Below are 19,982 nucleotides of genomic sequence, written 5' to 3' on the forward strand. Positions count from 1 at the left end.
CATTTTTAGTAGTGATAGTCATGCTGCAGCGAGCATGATTTAATAGCCCTTAAGAGATTTTTTTTCCTGAAACTGATGATGGTCTGATATCAAATCTGGAATCAGCTACAGGATTTTGTTTTACAGTCAGTCTTTGCAGGCTGCTGCAGTGATACTTTTGCACTCAGTAAGAAGTCTTGAGTCTTAGTCGTGATAAACACTTCCATTTCTTACTTTTAATTTAATGTCAGTCAAAAGATTTAAGTACAGAAGGGAACTAGTGCTTAGTGATGCTGTAATAACTTTTAATTCGACACTGAAAAATACATCTCAAAGCAACATCCTTTTCTTTTTTTTTTTTAAACAAGGGAAAGGCAAGATAAATACAAGCCTGCTCTAAGTGATGGCTGAGCACAGTGTAAGTCAGCTGCACTGGCAAAGGCACAGAGGGAAAGGAGTTATGAAATGAAAAGAGTAAAACGCTAGATAGTTTACTACACATAAGTTTCTAGAAGTGGGAATGAGATGTCATTTAAACAGCAACATTTAAGGACTTTGGTTGTGTGTGATTAGTTTTCATGGAGTATTAGCAGATATTGACACTTTTTAGAAACTTTTAGACCTTTGATCTGTGGAATTTGTTATAAAGAAGAACATTTTAGAAACTTCAAAATGTTTCACTCCATGTGAACTAGTGTAAAAAGGAACTGCTAATCATTTAATGTAAGTAGCTACAGAGGTATAAATACATCCAAACGTTGAACAGATGTTGATTTTCTTATTGCAGATCCCTTCAAATCAACTGGGCATCACCAGGACAGCCAAATGGCATTATCCTGGGATATGAACTCCTACGTAAAGTGTGGCAGAAGTGTACTTCATTGAAAATTCCAAGGAGCAGCAAAAGTAGTAGAATGTGCATCTCATTAGAATGTAAAAAGGATGAAAATATCTGTGGAGAAGTGTGTTATCATCCAGAGTCGGAGGTACTTCTATATTCTTAAGTTACTTACATAATGAAAAATATTATTTTTAGGAAGAGATGTGTACACCAAACCTCTAGTTATCAGAGAAAAGGAAGTGGAGCGTTTGCTTCTTTTGATGCTTTAAAATCAAGACTCTGATAGATAACTTGAAGCTCTTTAAAAACAACTATAGATATTTGAGCTTATTACAAGGAGAGCTGTGCATGAGTCAGCTGATGATGAGTGATTCTGTTAAGTCTTTGTTTGTTGACTTTATTTTTCCTTTTAAGAGAAATGAATTGGTAAGCATTTATGAATGTGTTCATTAACACTTTGGTTTGGTGCAGTGTTGTAGTGAATCTCCAAATTGCTTTCATTTATAACATGCTGGTTGAGGGTAGAAGTCATTTTAACACATGTAAACTGAATTCCTTGCACAGGAAGCTAAGCCGGAACCTGTGTTTCAAAAACCCTTCAAATATGTTGCAGGTCTGGATGGGGACTTTAGTTTCCTAACCACTACAAGGACCACCTCAGTTCACAACATCAAACTTCTGAAGTTTCTTCCTTTCAGAAAGCTTTGCTTCATGTGTGTAGTGCAATGTTCATCCCAAGAATTCAGGCTGTATAGGTGTTCCCAAGTAAATCATACAAGCCATGGATAATGAAGTTTGAGGCGTGCCACCTCTTGAGTCCCCCAACACAGTCCCATTGTGACAAATTACATAGTGGATACACATAGATCTCAGTATGTATTTTTGCATCTTACTTGGGCCAGTTGGCACCAAATTGAGAGGAGCTGTTGACTCTTTCAAAGGTAGAGGGGCCCTGTAAAGAGACCTCAACAAATTAAGAGAGATGGGCAACCACCAACCTTATGAAGTTTAACAAGGGAAAGTGCTGGATTCTGTACCTGGGACAGGGCAACCCCTGTGAATACGTGGTAGTTCATATGGCAACTTCAGCATAAAGACATTGCACTTGACCACTAAAAGGCCACAGGAAATTTCTAGGTGTATGAAGAATTTGAAAAATGCTAGCAAATCTCTCTGTTTCTCTCTGTGTTTCTCTCTGTGTGAGGAATTATTCCTCAAATCTTGCATGGCAAATGGTGGTTATTAACATGGTTTTCTGGGTTTTTTTCTTCCCCCTCTTAAGTTATTCCTTGGCTAAATGTTTAATGGCCAGATTCTTCGGTAGACAAAATCTATTTAGATTCAGCTTCAAGTGGGTAACTGTTACATGACAATGATGAGCAACTCTGAATAGGATCTATTGTGATTTGTCAGAGGCATTTTTAAATTATGGCTATTTTCAGATTAATCTTCATATGAGTTCCTGTTTAGGAGTAGGATCAATAGCATAGCAGGAGTCTGTAATGGTTTTTATTGACAAATGAGGTAGAAAGCTCTTAGTTTGAAAGTAAGATTTAATGTCATGAAATAGTGTCTCTATTTGTCAAAGACATCATCACGTGTTCTGTGACTAAAGCAAACAGTATGTATTCACAAGATTCCCTGTCAGACAAGACAGTAATTAAGGGAGTGAGTTATTTGAGGGGTTCAAATAAAAATATAAATTATTCCAGCCAACATGGCTTTAGCTTTTGAATTCCCTTGAAAGCACTACTGTATTAAATATAAGTATTTCTGAAATCTTGCAAGAGAATTATGGGCAGGCCTTTTTTCTAAAAGGTAAAATTATTTATTTCAGGTTTCTGGCATGGTAGACTTTTACTACATCTTGGCATGTGCATGAATTAAATTAGTATTAAATTAGTTATAGAAGTTTTCCTCTTCATTTTTTTTTTCAGTCTTCATACATTTATGGTAAATTTGAGCTTGGAAAGTGTTCATTTATTTTTATGGCTTCCTGGCTTTCTAATTTTTTCTAATTAATTTTGCATTACGTTGTTCTAATGGTCTCTCTGTATTCTCCAAGACTGTGGTTAGGAGTGAGTGCTATTTGTTAAGCAATGGATATATAATAAATGACTGGAAAGTCCACAGGAAACTGAAGCACTCATACATAAAATGGCATGGAGGTAATTTTTTTGGGTGAGTTGATTAAAATTCCCCTCCCAGTGCTTTATCTGGTTCGCTACATGTATCTACACTAGCCATCCAAAATGTCTGTAAGAGACATCTACAGAGCTCTTAGTGCCTTTTGTGCTTTTTAAACTCAAGTCTGTGATAGGGACAACATAAGACAGTGGCAGCCTTCTCTAATATTTTTATAGAAGTCACTGTCAGGCTTTATGCTGGTGTTTGTTGTCCTTGGATTTGACAGTCTGCTGGACAGCAACGAAAGGCAACACTGACGAGTGTGCACTTGTTCCAAAAGCTTCTTATCCCAGTGCCAGGAGCACTTCACAGAACCACAAAATGGTTTGGGTTGGAAGGGATTTTAAAGACCATCTCATTCCAACCCCCTGCCATGGGCAGGCACACCTTCCACTAGACCAGGTTGCTTAAAGTCCCATCCAACCTCAGCTATTCACCATATATTGTACTGCCAAATGTGAAGAGATGCTACTGAGAATTAAATGCTGAGCAGCTTTAGTAATATTCAGATCCAGAATAATAAACAAGTTTTTTGATAATAGACTGGTCAGCAAAAGCAGGCAGTTGTATATAAATAGACAAATAGGTTGTGGAGTTCTCACTTTTGCTTGAGTCACCTATTGCACCTTGTTTACAAGACAAAATCTAATTTCCCTCTTACAATTTTCTTGAAATAATGAGTATAAAGTGATGGAAAACCAGGCCTTTTATGTAAAATTATTTCGAGATATGTCTATGGTTATTTATTAATCTTTCCTTATGGATTTATGGATTACATTTGGCATCATCAGCTTGCTATTGTAAGGCACTGCAGAAAAAGAGGGATTTGTTATGATTCAGCTACATAAGAGATCTCCAAAATTTAATCCACTCCAGTAAAAGAAATACCAGGGTGTATTGTCATGTGCAGCAGAGTGGGATGCGGGGACTCTTCATCCAGCACTGGCTGAGCTGGGTTCAGCCATGTTGTGCAGCTCGGTGAGAAAGGCAGTGGGAAGCAGCCTGGCTGCCCTGCTGTGTGTGCTCTGCACTTGGGATCCAGGATAGAGCAGATCCTCTGCTTGTGGGAGAGGAGTGCTCTGCAAATAAACCACCTCGCTCTGAGCCACCTGGGGAATCTCTAAAAGGGCAAGTGACCTTTCCACTGCAAGGGACATGTGTACATGCACATTCATAGGCACATGCACTGATATTAGGACCAGTGAAGACCAAACATTCATCCCATCCTAAATAATCTTTGCATCAGATCCCTACTTCTTCCTAGTTATCTTCTTTCTAGTTAACTTATGCAGGTTTCTGCTTCAATGTTAGGCTTCTTTGTTATTTTAAGTAAAGCTAACACATTGTTGGTCCTAGTATCCTTACCCTGGTGTTTAATAAGACTTGCATGGATTTATTCCTTGAACACAGAAAGAATTTAGAAATATTTTTGTGTATGTATTTTTTCAGAAGAACTGAGAATACACTCTGATGTTGAATTTTTTCTGCTGCCAGGAGGGTCCCTATGTCCTGTGGACCTTTTACAATGACAAACTGTGCTGCTTGAGTATTCCCAAGTTGCCAAAATTGTCAGTCTTTCTCTAGATGTTTTCAGTAAGATGTGATCCATAACTCTACCCATATGTGAAGTCTCATGACCATGAGGTTTGCAGAGGTACTTCAATTAACAAGGGAGTGCTGCCTGAGTTTCACCCATCAGGTAACATAATCTCAGTATCAATAGGAAAGGCATTCCTCTATTAACCATGGAGCTACCAAACTGTGCACCTGTTTTTGCTGACATCCTGAGGTGAACTCTGAAAATAATGAGACAGGTACAATAAAAATGTAATTAAAGGAGTGGCATAAGGGCTAATTATCTCTGCTTCCTTTGCATCGTGAGTCTGAGCATCAGTGGTTAAAAGGGTCCTGACTGAAGGTGTTAATACAGCTTTAGCACTTTTTATTTTCAAGTGCAACAAGCTGTATAAATCTGTAGTTAATGAACTAATCAAACAAAACTGACATTAGTAGGAAGTACAGGCTTACCCCTTTACTATTGTAATTAATGTGCCATTTATTAAAAACACCAGCAGGACTCTTTTTTTAAGGACAGGAGGAGTAAAACAGTGGCTTGATAGCCAGCCTCAAAAGCTGTCAGCAGTGAAACATAACACATCTTGACACTGGTGAAGGGTATCCCATCAATATTTATGCAAAATTTACTATTAATGTTACTAATATTGTGCAAATTCTTTTCAAGTTCTTTCAGGCATAGAGAACCTTTAAAAATATTACACTTCTTGTTGTAACACACCTGAAAGACAGGAAATGAAACTCATTTTAGGAAGATAATATATAACGATTTGTAAGAGAATAACAATAATTTCTGCTCATGGATTTTAGATCTAAGTCTGTATCAATTACCAAAAGAGAACAACAGTTTGAGAAAAGAAATGCCTGAGTGAGTATACTTAGCTGAAAAGGGTGTCTGTGTAGATTCAGAGATAATTTAAGTAAAAAAAAGAATGAGCCTTGCTAATTTAAAATATTCCCTCTCACATGAGAACATGATGGGTCAATCATTACTCTGGTGTTTGCTCCACAGGCAGAAATTTTTAATGAACTCCTGTAGCTAATAGGAATTCCTGAGAGTGTTTTGTGAATTGCTATTTCACAAAGTGGCCCTGGCAGCAAGCGTTTGACAAGAAGGATAAACATGGCTGCCTAGCACATCTGTTTATTTGAGTAAATCAGTCTTAGCTCAACTGGCATGTGTCCATAAGGCCAGATAATATCCTTCAGCAAAGTCTTCAGTAAGCAGAGGGATCAGGGATGACACAGTTGTAATTAGAAGAGAGTTGCTTAGATAAGTTCGGAGTATTTTAAAAAATTGTTACAATATTGTGTAATCCTGCCTGCCAGATTTGATATCTAGTACTCTGTGCTAGTGTCATGGCTGACTGGGCCTTTCTCAGGCATCATAATAAGCCTTCCTTTGTGCCCAACCCTTCCCAGTCCCTGTGCTCCTGCATCACAGTCCCTCTGTGTGCTTGGGTGGGAAGAGAATGACAGGATTGATTTGTGAGTTACTTTGTGAAGTTGCTGATGTTTTTACGGGCTCCTGCGACAGCTAAGGATGAACATCTTGTATCATCTCCACAGATAGTAAAGATCTTCTGGTTACCAAGTGTGTGTTGAGCATTCAACCTTCTTTACAAGAGTGAGATCTCCAACCTGCCTAAAATGCTGGTGGCACTGTATTTGTTCACTCCAGGGCTTCTGCTTCCATGTGCAGGATAACACCACCCAGTTGGGGCTGTCGCATTTAGATGTAAGAGGATGAGCTCATAATAACCTTTTGCCAGTGTAACTTTCAATCCATCTGCTTTTCTTCTTTTTCTGTCATGCAATTTTAGCATTACTTGAATGGTTTGGGGGCTTTTTATGGATTGATAATGCAGAATCCTTGGGCTGCCTATCGATGCAAATAGAGACTATCTCTAGAGGACTGCCAAAAAAGTGTTCTTTAACAATTTACAGCTGACTGCAGAGGATGTTATGAAACTACATAATAATAGCACTGACTATATCAGTTGGTAATGCCAGATGAGAGTCTGAATGTGTTCTAGAACTGACTGGGCCCCCCTCTTTGGAAACTGTCCATAGGTTGTTGAGAAATACTGAGGATCTTATGTATTTTTAACAAGAGAAAGTAGCTACTGAAACTTTTGTAACACATCTGGATGTACAGCTGGGGATTTTGTGCAGGAATTGAGAAGGAAAAGGAGAGACATCAATAATAATAATAATAACAACAACACAATCTTATAAGCAGTGTTTCAAACTGAATGCTGTAGAGTTAGTACTAAAATGGCCCTGCTGGTGTTGGTATGCAGAGCAGCCCTTTCTACAGAGGATTGAAAGGGCAAGTGGCATTTCTTAAAACTGGAAGCATCTCATGGAAAATAAAATGGCTCCTCAAGCATTTGAGCCTGGATAAAGCCAAAGATGTGCACCTTTCTTTATCTGAAAGGTGGAAAGACAGTGTTAAGGTGAAATTTGAGTGGTGGCCATCAGTAAAAAGAATGAAAAATGGGATGACAAATGAAATCCATGAAAAGAAGAGCTGGTATTGGGCCAGACAGATCACAGAGAGAGACACCAGACAATCCCAAGGGGCACAAATTGGGACCAAGAATGCCCAAGGAACATGTGTTTGGCTTCCTTTCATGTAGGCAGGTATAGAATTTCTGGCTGCTGTCTCAAGCTCAGGTTGCAGTAAAATGGACAAGACAGAGGGCATTTTTACAAATGTCAAGAACCTTTGCTAAAGGTGACCTATTCTGAGCAAAGTGGCCCAATAGGACTTGGGTTTCTGGTTTTAAGAATGCTTTTTAGCCACTTGGAAATACAGAGAGACCAGGTAAGCTTTCAGATTTCTTTGGAGCCAATTGTAAATTAAGAAAAACAGCCTGGAGTGCATGTCAATCATTGCAAAATATCCAAAAGCTAGGAAGCAGAGAGAGTTCTAAAGCAGAGTTTTATTTGACATCTTAGCTAATGATCTGGAAGAAAGAACAGTAGGTTAAGGAAATTCATAGATTGGGTTATATTACCAGTGACAAAATGGACAGCAAAATAATATAATAGTGCCTACAGAGATCCAAAATTCCTGAAAATTATGAAATTCAGCTACATTGGTAGTCTAAAATAGATGCTGAAGGAGAAAGTGCATTGGAAAAGCAGAAAACAGTGTCACAATTCAAAGCATATAAAGTTATAAAACCTAAAAATATAATGAGGAAACAGGAACCTCCTCTGTCCTACCTGATGTTAATTGTGAGTTACCTATTTTTATGTACTGTAACTTGTAAATTCAGAACCTAACCTAATATTCCCAAGAGTTGTGGAATAATGGTCATTTAAAAGTGAACAAAACAAAGCATCATCCTTCTGAAGTCAAAGAGAGTTTATGACATCAGAAAATCAATATTTTTGTTTGTATTCTTTTTTATTAACATTATAATTATAATACAAAAGAGATGCCCTGAGCTTATTAATATACATTTCTACAAGTTTTTTTCTCAAGTAATAGTTAAAGTACTTAGGTAAACAAAAGATCCTTCAGAGGAACACTTTCTTTCTTTGTTGCTAAGCTAACCTGATTGAGGACATGGTAAAAGTCAGTAGTGGAAGAGGTCCATTTCAAAAGAAAACAAAGGAGGAACTCTGCTCTAACATCTCTGCTCTCCTGCCAACTCCATTTCATGTCTAGCTGGAAGAAGCTGATATAAGTTGCACTGGCTGTAGGTTCCAAGTTTACCATTTTTATGGTTATTCTACTGACTGTGCTGTATGATTTGCTGGGTATTCAGTGTGCCACTCCACTGACACAGGAGTAAGTGTACAAATAAATATTTGATTGTTCAAGCATATAATTTTCTCGACACCACCTAGAAAGAAGTCCACAGTTAAAAGGCCTTTTCAAAATTCATTTCCATATAAATTTTATTTTGAAAAAAAGTCCTTATATAAACACTATTCTCTTGAGATCACATTCTCTGAAGAACTATAGTCATAATGTGCTATAAGAAGATAATTCCACTTATTTTTATGTGAATGAAAACCCAAAAGCTCATATTGGGAAATACTTTTTTTTAGTTGTAAGGGTTTCATCATAAATGAAAAAAAAAATAAACAAGAATTGGGAAGAAAAAGAAGGGTCAGGTGATGGTAGACTAAATCCGCATTGCAATCTACTCCACACTGAGAGACTCAAACAGCCTGCAAGGCATGTGAAGATGATTCATATTAATGGACTATTTTATTAAGGTGCAGTATGGTTGAAGGCCACAGAATAGCAGCATTCTGTCAGATACACAGTAGTTTATTGAAGTCTGATAATGCTGGAGGGCACAGAATTTTAGCCAAGTTACATTTTATTTGACTGCCGTCCTATTAGTGTCTGCACTAGGATACATGTTTTCATATACATTGTTTTGCCAGACAACACATTATGTGCTATTTAACAGATACTGCCTTCTTACTGATCTTCTTTTTTTTTTTTTTTTTCATTTTTTTTACTACTTCTAGGTATGTTGTAATGGGATTCTGCACGACAATAAACCTGGCTTCCAATGCTGTGAGGACAAGTACATTCCATTTATTCTTAATTCACCAGGGGTTTGCTGTGGTGGGCAGATACATGCTGTGCAACCAAAACATCAGTGCTGTGGTGGTTATTACACCAGAGTTTTAGTAGGTAAGAGACAACTCCTTTCCACTGCTTGAATGAAATAAAACAACAAAGTTGATTTATTTGTTAAATCAAGGAGAATGAAAACAATAAATGTGAGATTTATCAAGATTTATAGATGTCTTTGAGATTTGTGCTCAGTGCAAAGTAAATTGCACTCACTTTCCCTTCTAAACACGGTACACTCTGTTTGTACAAGAAAGGCTTAATTGATGAAACCTGATGATTGGGTCATTTCCCAGAGAACTAATTTGTGCAAAACTATACTTAATTGCAGTAAGTGCCACATAATGGGGAGGGCAGTTCTCCTTAATAGGAACACCATCAGGCAATTTAGTGGTGAAGTTTAGTTCTCTGCTTGACTTGACCCCACATGATTTTCCATAGCCATTTCAGTTGTAGAACAATTGTTAGCCTTTGTGTTGATATTGTGGATGACATCACTTCTACTTGTTTCTACATTGTCTACTCTTTGTTTCCACTGTTACAGATCAAAGCATGCCTCCCACGTGCATTAACTTTGATGGTAATTTATCCTTTTCTTATTCTCAGAGTGATTTGGGAAGTTTGCCAAAAACTGTGTTTCTGCATTACTGTCCAGAGTTTGGTTTTCCAGTTTGCTGGGAGGTCATTGTTGATAGGAAAAGGGGGAGGAGAGATCCCTTTCATGGGGCCAGTGTTTAGAGCATATAACTCTTTGTAGGCAATTGTCAGGTCAGGAGCTAAGATGCTTCCATTACTGACGAGCTAGCACACATTCCGTAGGCTCAGAAATGCTTGACATTTTGCCAACACGTTCAGCACATCCCAAGTTCTGATCTTTTGAAAAGTAATTAATATATCACAATATTAGAATGCCTTCCATGATGTCATCAGAAAAGTTCTATCACATGGAAGAACCAGAGAAGTGTATTTTGCTGACCTCATTAATCTCAGTGTACTGAAATGGAGAGATTATACTGTGACCTCTGTCCCCATCCAGTGGTCTATGTTAACTAGCTTAATGTTGTTTACATCAAGAAAGAAAAGCACAGTGGAACAAAATGTCTTATATCTGAAAGTAGTTCTTGTTCAGTCAGCAGTCCACAAGCATGAAACAGTGGATGTTTGAACATGATTTTAAACAAATTTTCTAAGTATACTTGCTGCATTATTTTTCTATACTCTAAAGGGCAGCAACATGTTGGTCACTTTTTTCTTTTTTATTTTTATAAATATGCTAATAACCTCAAGCTAAATGTTAATGTGGGTCATTCTTTGATAAGGATAACAATTAACTGGTAAGACTGCATAGTAGTTTTCAGAGGGAGAACATTTTCAAACCTAGCTTGGAATGGAACCCATTTTGAGAGGTTAATGAGAAGGTTACTGATCCTTTGTGTCTTATGTCTAATAGTTCTTTAAAAAAATAGTTTTATTTCCAATAGATGTAAGCAACAGTCTGTGTTTTAATACTTTCTCTGTGTAGCAGCTAAATTAGCTTCCGAGGAATGCAGGAAAATATGATGAAGTACCTAGATGGATTGTATCTATTATACTCTAAAAATTTGTTCTCATCTTTTTTTTAGTTATTATTGACTTTATTTGATAAAGTTATTTTTACAGGATATAAGCATACATATTTCCCAGATGTTGTTTGGCCAGCTCAATAGCTTGGGATGTGCTGAAGCATACCGGGCTGGAGGCATGAAGATTACAAATTAGGAAGGCAGAATCTCAGTTTCTGAAACACTAGTGCACAAAGAAGTGCAAACATCCAGCCCAGAACTAAGATGGGAGGCAGAACAAATAATGTTACTACCACCCAGGCACCTCTTTGGCAAGGAACGTGGGGAGAAAGGAAAACACTGTTCTCCCTCATCTTTTACAATCTCAGCACATGGTTATTTCTGACAAAAGCTGCATTGAGTTTGGAACTCTCTGTCTTTTAATTCCCAACCTTTCATAAGAAAAAAACTTGAGATATTGCTTTAAATGAGAAGAATGAGTTTTAAAAATCAAAACACATTTCTTTGGTTAACATTCAGGAATCAAAATACTTCATTCAACTCTACTATCCATCTTCAATAGCAAAACAAAACCATTCTTCCTTCCAAATGACATTTGAGCCACAGAAAACACTGCAACACAGAAAAATAATATAAAAATATTAGAACACTGGATCAGCTCAATTGGATTCACTAGCAGACACTAATGAATGAAAATTATTACCATTTATCAACATTTTTGTATCCTTTATAACACTATGTGCTTTGTTCTTAGCCCACAGCTTATTCCAGTCCACCCCACCCCACCATTACAGTGTCAGTCTCATTGGCAGTCTTATCCTACAGTCTTTTCCTGCAAAAGCTGATGATTTTGCTTAAGTTGCAGCCAAGCCCACCAATTGTGATGGTGGTATTTAATTTTTAAAGTGAGTTTAATCCTTAAATTCTCTGTGAGATGAAGTCCTGAGCGACACTCAAACATGAAAAATGCTTTAAGCATTGTGAATTGATTCATCAAGACAAGTTTGGAATGATTTTGAAGGAGACAAGGAATTTTTTTTTTCAAAGAATAAGTAGCCTGATGGTTCTGTTAAACACAGCAAGAGTGTACTCTCTTTACTGTGTAACTGCAATTGCAAAAAGTTTTTATTTGCATAATTGTCATATGCACAGACATTGTTCTTCTCAGCTTTGTCTCTGTCATGCTTGTCTTTTGATATCTTACAGAGTCTTGACCTGAATTAATAAATACGCATTTCTTTAATCATTATTACAAATTAATATAATACTTTTATAGCATCCTAAACCACCAAGTGATTCTGTGCTTTCACCTGGAGAGTTCTGTACATGAAGCTGTGTGAATCCAGATTTGTTGCTATCTAATGAAAGGCTCTCAGGAATTTCAAGGGCTGTAAATGGATAAAATCTTTAATTGTATCCTTATATTGACAGGAGAAGTATGCTGCCCTAATGAAGAGGAAAACAGAGTTTCAGTTGGAATTGGTGATTCCTGCTGCCAGGGAATGCCTTACTCCACATCGGGCAATCAAATCTGCTGTGGTGGATCCCTGCATGACAGTTTCAATCAGCAGTGCTGTGGTGGAAGGGTCATAAGCATGGACTCAGTCTGTTGTGGTGATGAAAAGGAAGGGACTGCATACAGACCTCTTACAGGTAAGTGATAAGTCCTCAAGAAAAAGCTCTTCATCTTTTTGAATCTCTTGTGACACCAGCCATTCAGAAGTGACACACTCAGGTTTGAAGTGTATGTGCCAATTTGTTAAAATATTGTTGCACTTTTAGTTGCACTATTTTGCTATACTCCAAAATGCTGAGCTTGCAGTAACCTTCTTTGCCTTTGTGCAAAAGCTGCAGGGGCTGAAGAAACCAGACAGTTCAAAAGGAGTGAATGATCTTTCCTTGTGCAAGTGAGGAAACAGGACTGGTGCCCTCAGTGAGGTTAGATTGACCACCTTGTGCCACCATGTATCCCAGTGCAGGGATTTTCCATTTGCTCTGGAAATGTGGGGTTAGTCACCTGGAAACTGAAGATTGCAATGGTGTCTGCTTGGTGGTCTATGTCACTCTCTTGTGTTCATCCCTCACATGGGGCTAAACCTGCTGTAGTTTAAAATTAACAAAAAATTAATCCCCAGCACTGCTCACTAGCTCATCTGGTGTATCCCATTAATTTCTTGGAAATTATAGGAAATTACTCTATCATTTAGAGGTACAATCCAAACCCTACTTCCTTATAAAACACTTTGCGACTATCTGAGGACAGACATTGGAGGTATTATTAGAAAACCTATTCAGATATTTTCATGTGTCTTTTCTTTCCACAGTTATTAGACAAATTATATCCCATCAGCCTTAGGCTTTCTCAGCCTGACAAAAAGACTTCAGAAACTATTGTGGTGTGAAAAGGGAGTCTGATTTCAAAATAGAGAAATAATGAAGGTTTAGTACCCAGCTTTGCTTGGTGTACAAAGCTAAGTGATGGTGTGTGCCAGTTTGAGCCTCTTAGCTGTACAACCAAGAATCTTAACATATAACTAAGAATCCAGATCTGAAGGCTGAACTCCTCCTTTCTCCAAAAAATAAGCTCTGTCTTCAGCTAGTTTTTTGTATTCCCCGGATCCTTCAGTGGCTCTGGTAGTAGGAACACCCTCGTTGGGTGCTGACTGTCCAGATGAGGTAATCAGATGAGTATTGCCATGGTTTCTGTGGTTTCCATGCTATCCTTCCCTTCCACTGACAACTCCTGGTGTGAGCTGTGAGCAGCACTGCTTGCATGATTTTAGCTCCCTCTCATTATGATCCCTAATTGTGCCTGATCTACCGCATGCATGCTCTCAATACCAGCTCTGAGCAAGGCCCTCTTGCATAGCCCCGCATTGTGCGGCTGCCACAAGACGGGGCTGGCTCATAAAACATCTCTTTATGTACTTTATTACTTAAACTCTTTTATTTGCCTGCAGGAGCCCTTTAACAAAATCACATTGAATTGACTTTCTCACACCAAATCAAATCTCTCTGGTCCCAGTTCAGTTGTCTTTGTCAATATGTATTTTATAAATGGAGTGAATTAACAGATGCTGTTGGAACAGAACTGCTGGGGTAGCGTTTATGTTTTTACTGCTCTCTCTGGGCAGATGAGTTGTGTAGGAGTGTAATACAGGTATCTTGGGATGAAAGTTATGTTCTTCATTTCAGTATATATGTATTCTTAACAGGTTTCTTTCCCTTAAATAGATATATTTAAAAAACCTTTATATCTCTCTTTTAAAAATGTGTTTAGCCTATAACGCTCAATCATTTACACTATTTTTCCCAAGAATGGGTTGGGATGACAGTTTTTTGACCATTGAAAAAGAAAACAGTGGCTTTTTTCATTGCTTACGGGTTTTCTGTGAGGACTTTACGCTGTGAGCCAGCACACAGCTGAACACAAATTTGAAACACACAGGTTTGAAAGATGAATTAGCACCACAGTTGAAAAGAGATCGTATTCTTTTGCATTAAGCATAGAATAGATTGTGGTTTCTTATCATATCATATAGATCATGCTCAATTGGTTTTTGCTTAATTTCTTGGAGTAATTCAGCCTTGCTAAATGCATCACGAAAATGCACAAGCCGGGCATAAAAATCTACCTGCTTCCTATCCTAATTATTGTAATTATTCTAATGGAAAAAATGCTCTTACACAAAAACATAATTTACTTATCATTGGCAAATGGATAAGTAGAATTTTGCAAGAATATGGTAATTGGAAGGCTGATCTCATTGTCTGGAAGGAGAAGAGGTAACAGGGGTGGTTTTATGCAAAAGCTGAATTGCTTCTGAAGCACTGTTTTGCACTTGGCAATGAATGCCATAGCTAAAAATCTAGTGACAATTTAAAGCTTCTGTTTGAGAGCTTTAAGTCCTTCCAAAAAAAGCAGAAGAGAAAAACTTGTTCACTAGAAGTGCAAGCCCTGTACACAATCTCATTTTGTTGCATGTCCAGTTCAAAATCAGTGTCTTTTTGCTGAATCTAGATCCAGGTTTAAGCTGAATGTTGGTTTAAGAGCTTGAATCATAGAATTTTTTCACTTGCCATTACATACCTTTTTCAGAGAGTCTACCTTGCAAAAAGAGATTTTTCATCCATCCCACATTACTTTTTTTCTCTTTATTTATTAATTTCTCTTTTCTTAGGTTTCCTTTTCAGCCCCTCGTTGGCCTTATTTAGTGGGGTGACCATAGAGACATCTACTGGCAAAGGCTGGCATTGGTGAACAGGCACATCCTGAGCCCCACTGCTGCAGTGTGATTATCCAAAGTTCTCTATTTCTGGCTATAAAGGATAATGTCAGCTAAAACCACTCTTGGATTTTCTCTCTCACTGTCTTTTCTTTTTTTTTTTTTTCCTTTTAATGCCACTGTACTGACATCCCAGACTCATGAAAGATGATGCTTTGTACTGTTGTGGTTCCTGATCTGTAATAGTGGCAATACCCGCATGTAAGCCAAGGATTTTTGGAGTAGTTTGCAATGTACACTGGCTCTGTATTTTGTTGATCCTCTATTCTGGCTCCAAAGGCTAAGCCTTTTAATACTCATTTTTTCCCTTTTGAAAGCATTGGTTTTGCAGATTTACTAAATTAGTAATTCATCACTCAGCTAGGTTTATAAATTTTTTTCAGTTTCTGGGGATGAACATGAAATAGTTGTTGACAGAAATCAGTTTTAGCAGGAAGTGTCTTTTCCAGCCCATGGATTTTCTTTTTGCTATAATGCATTACGTGCCTATGAAACAAATATATAAAATATGACACACACATTCCAACTGAGTTACAAACAAATAGTTTACATTTTGATGTTTTACTGGATTCAGCAAGGGTTTATAGGAATTTCTGGATCCTTAGGCAATTGAATAAAGCAATTTTTAGAAGGCAAATCAATCCATCAATATTACATGGTCCTATTTTGTTTTTCTTGGAGCATATTTAAAATTGTACATTTGAGGTGTCAAGGTTCAGGAGTCAAGTGCTACATGTGATAAATTAAGGAAAGGTCAGAGGCTATGCAATGCAGTTTCAGAAGATTGTCTACCTCTGCCTTTGCAGCTCATTCATGCTGAAGTGATGCACTCTGGGAATTACTACCAAACTCTGCTCTGCAACATCTGCTCTCCCTAAGTGAGTTAGTGCACGTCAGACATCTTTATGTCAGAATATTGCAGTGATGGATGCAGTCTTCAGAAAATGCTGCATAAAAATCTGGTGTGCCGTTCTGGCCATTAAGTGAAATTACTATTTAAATTAATGGCGCTGTCACAGTTTATCTGTGCAAAGAATGAACGCTGATTAGGGTATTAAGTAATTAGCAATTTATCACACTGGAACAAGGTTGATAATAATTAAAGAAGTAATGGTTTACCAAAGAAACTAGAAAGGGAGTCACTTCTTGTTATGTGAGTGAAATCTTGGCTGAAAAATTTAATTCAGTTAAACAAAGATGAGGTTCACAGTGAAAGAATACAGCTTTGTTTGTTTCAATAGAAAAACAGTTCATTATCAAAATTTTAGTTTGCCTGTCAGAAGTCCCTTGGGGCTGTCTGAGTTGCTTATTAGTATTGAATTGAGTCATTTTCTGCATTAATTCTCTCTTTAAAATTGGTAGAATCCTAGGACAATTTGGAAAAAGGGTGTGAATAAGAGGAAATATTTTACATCTTGAAGAGCTGGTGATCACAGTTTGATTGCTGTGAATAGAACCAGCCCTGAAAAAAGATAAAGTATGCAAGTAACATCACCATTTTTAGCCATTCCAGTGATTGGAATGAAATGTTCTGAATGCTTTAGCAGGATCACACCTTTAAAGATTAATTTTCATTATGTATGACTTCTAAGAGAGATTTGCTGCAATAAATAGCAGTGAAAAAAGTGGCCACTCTTGCACGTGTTTTAAATGCCAACATACGACAGAAATGATATCAAACACAAACTACGTTGTAGAAGTAAGAGTATATCACAGCCCTGGTTTTTGTGTGATATCTTTCTAGTTCAATTAGTAATAACATTTATTTCATTGCAGTTATAAAGGAGTTTGTAGTATTTGGTTCTGAGTTAAAACTTACTCCTTTCTTTAGCTGGTGTTGGGTTCAACACTGGTATTTCATGTGAATATGTGGAAAATTGCAGTGGTTATGGTGAGCTTTCCTTTTAAAAATGAAATTATTAAAACCAGAAAAAAGATAGTAGAATTAATTTTGGCAGCTTATCAATTCCACTGTAGAAATGCAAATTATATATAGGAATCAACTTCTTGAGTGATAATTCTCTGTATAAGATGAGTGAAGCTTCACTGTGGGTATTTTCCAAGTGACCCATTCCATTCTAGGTACCTAACATGAACCCCTACTTTAAAATATAAAAGATTTACATTCTACAGGAAATTTTCATCAACAATCCATCTCCAGCCTGCTGTTGCCAGTACACTGGTGTGATATTCCATAGCAAAGTTCTTTACAAAGTTCAGGAGTGGTGAGCATTGATTGTAGAGCACCCTGTTTATTTCTCTAATTCTTGATTGTTTTCAGCAGGTCTGGAAGTCAGGATGCTTACTTCAGTCACCTCATGTTTGAATTTAATCTCACTTTAGCTAAATCTGCATAATTCCAGCTGCTGGTGGGTTTATGCCAAGATATATTGCATTGTGAGCTTTCTCCTTTTTTATCTATTTATTTACTTAAATTTCATATTCAGCTTTTTCTTTTTGTTTGTTTGTTCATTTCAGGGATGTTCTGTTGTGGGCAAGAGTATGTGAATAAGTCAGATACCATATGCTGCTCAGGTTCCAGTGGTGAGTCCCTAGCACATGTTAGAAAGAATGACCAAGTGCCAGTAAAATGCTGTGAGACTGAACTTATTCCAAAGAGCGAAGAATGCTGTAATGGAGTTGGATATAATCCTTTGAAATATGTTTGCTCTGACAAGATTTCAGCTGGAATGATGATGAAGGTAATTGATAGAAAATCTCTTGGTAGCTCTGATTTGATGATGGAAAGAGAAATACACTGTTCATAACTATTTTTCTAAAATAGGAATATAAAAACTCTTGTGTGCATTATTCATTTTCACATTACATCCATATTAATACCGAATGAGTTTGCCATGATTGATGTTATTGCAATGAATTCTAAAGGAATTAATAATGATTAGCTGCCTCTGTGAAGTGTTGCCCAGCACTTCAGATTAGTACAGTGGCTAAAAGCTGGCATACTAACAAGACTGACATGTATAGCCAGTTTCCATTCTGTGACCACTGTTTCTGATGATGTTCATTAAGTGGAAATTAAAATTGGATGGCCAGTTCTGAAGTATAAAAATGCTATAACATTTCAATTTGGGCAGGCAGTAGGCCATGATTCCCCAAGCCCCTAAAAAAATCCACAAAAAACTCCAAAAATAAAAATAAAACAATTGACATTTTCTTGATGGACTTAATCCCGATCCTACAGAAAACCAGTGGCCATTTTGGCATAAATTTCAACAGTACTAGGATAGGTCCTTTCCTGCGTAATGAATTAAATAGCTTATTCTCATTCTATTTTAATGTCAGAGTAAACTAAACACCATAAAGGCTAATTTGGTCTTTTCCAAGAGTGTCCTATGACTGTAGGCATCAGCATGAGACAATTTTGCCAGCAACTCCAAGTTGAATTCAACAGAAATCTTCAAGAATTAGCATCTTGGTGTTACGCATATGCTGTAAAAATGTTCTCAATTGTTATTTTTTATATATATATGTGTATATTCTTTTTATAAAATTGTATTTATATTTATTATAAGAGGGAGAGAGAAAGTGAGAGAGAAGAAAAGAACATTGGATATTGTGAATTCTACAACAGGGAAATCAGAAAGATGTTGTGGAATTTACCAAACATATAAGAAAAGTAAAACAGACCCCATCCTGCCATATGCAGGTGTTCCTATGTCCTTGTTGTTCATCTGCTAAGTTAATACAGAAATATTTCTTACATCTTTGCCTTTTCATGTCAAGGTTTTCATGTAATTTCATTTTCAGACTGAATCATTTTCTCCTAGAGAAAATCCAGGCATTGTGATGAGTCAGCTGCAGTTCCTCATTGCATTGTATTAGTAGCTCACACAAGGAAAAAAATGGCTGAGAACAGGTTAATGAATTCTGGTAGATAACACACCAGATCCCTGCCTTAGGTATAAAGTATAAACAAAGGAAGTGCTTTGTATTTCACTTACCCACAGTAGAAAAGAGATAGCAGTGCTGGCTCTCTGAGATATATAGATTTACTAACAGCAAAAGGGCTGATAGCCTGACACATTCTGCAGCTACTTTACATGGGAATGCAATCCATCTATATCCTGCATCCTATACGGATATCTATCATAACATAATTATTTGTGGAAGGGCCAAATTTGGGAAGGTAAATTAGCTGAAGTTTCTAATCAGCTGAGAAGCTAATTTCAATAGGTGAATTATGGAAGCATTAGGTATAATCTGCTTGGATTTCCTTCTCAAGTTTATGACCTAATGGGCAAAAATATTTGTGGCAAATTTGGCAGTACATTTCTTTCTGCAGCAACCTATATTTCATGAGAATTATTGCTCTCTAGCTTATGGTTTGGCAAAAATATTATTTCATGAATTTTAATGGAAAGTTGTGGATGCTCAGTGTGTATTTCTGTGAATTGTACTTTATGGGTTAAATCTTATATCTTTATGTTTGCAGAGGTCCTCTTCTTGCAGCAAAGCTTGTGTTTAGTAGTGATGTGACAGAGGACATGATTTATATAGCCCATGGATAGAGTTTTCAGCCTCAAAAGCTGCCAAGGACTTGCACAGAGCCCTCTTGTGTACTTGGCAAGCTGTATGAGGGGCTGGGACTTTGCTACTGATTTGCCACAGGATATTGGCTTTTGCAGGAACAGAATGTTCAAATTCTTGGGTAAAATCCTGTTGTCATTGATTCTAGACTCTTCTATTTTCAACAAATCCTGCCATTTGTGGTTCCAGTAATTAAAATTTGTGATGCTTTCATCCAAGGACCCTAAAAAAAACTGTTTCTTTTAGAAAGGATTATAGAAACATCAATGATCAAAGACAGTAGACGGGCCAAAGGCTGAAAGGGTCTCACATATACTGGAAATATCAATGTAATCAAGGTGGTGACATGGTTTTTGTGTTGTATAAAGATAGAGAAATACTAATGGAAGCGTTTA

General features: G+C 37.1%; 1 protein-coding gene across 9 annotated transcripts in view; it reads left to right on the plus strand.

The window, feature by feature from the left end:
- USH2A (usherin) overlaps window positions 1-19,982 on the plus strand; it is a 373,983-nt gene that overhangs the window by 270,950 nt on the left and 83,051 nt on the right. For all 9 annotated transcript variants that reach the window (XM_071426043.1, XM_071426058.1, XM_071426050.1 and 6 more), the window contains 4 exons: window positions 767-965; window positions 9,083-9,251; window positions 12,185-12,406; window positions 17,518-17,741. In XM_071426043.1, coding sequence (XP_071282144.1) covers window positions 767-965; window positions 9,083-9,251; window positions 12,185-12,406; window positions 17,518-17,741 — 814 coding nt within the window. The remainder of the gene's footprint in view (window positions 1-766; window positions 966-9,082; window positions 9,252-12,184; window positions 12,407-17,517; window positions 17,742-19,982) is intronic.

Source organism: Agelaius tricolor, unplaced genomic scaffold (assembly GCF_023055355.1).
Source record: "Agelaius tricolor isolate 1412-34295 unplaced genomic scaffold, bAgeTri1.0.p SCAF_1, whole genome shotgun sequence".
Lineage (NCBI taxonomy): Eukaryota > Metazoa > Chordata > Aves > Passeriformes > Icteridae > Agelaius > Agelaius tricolor.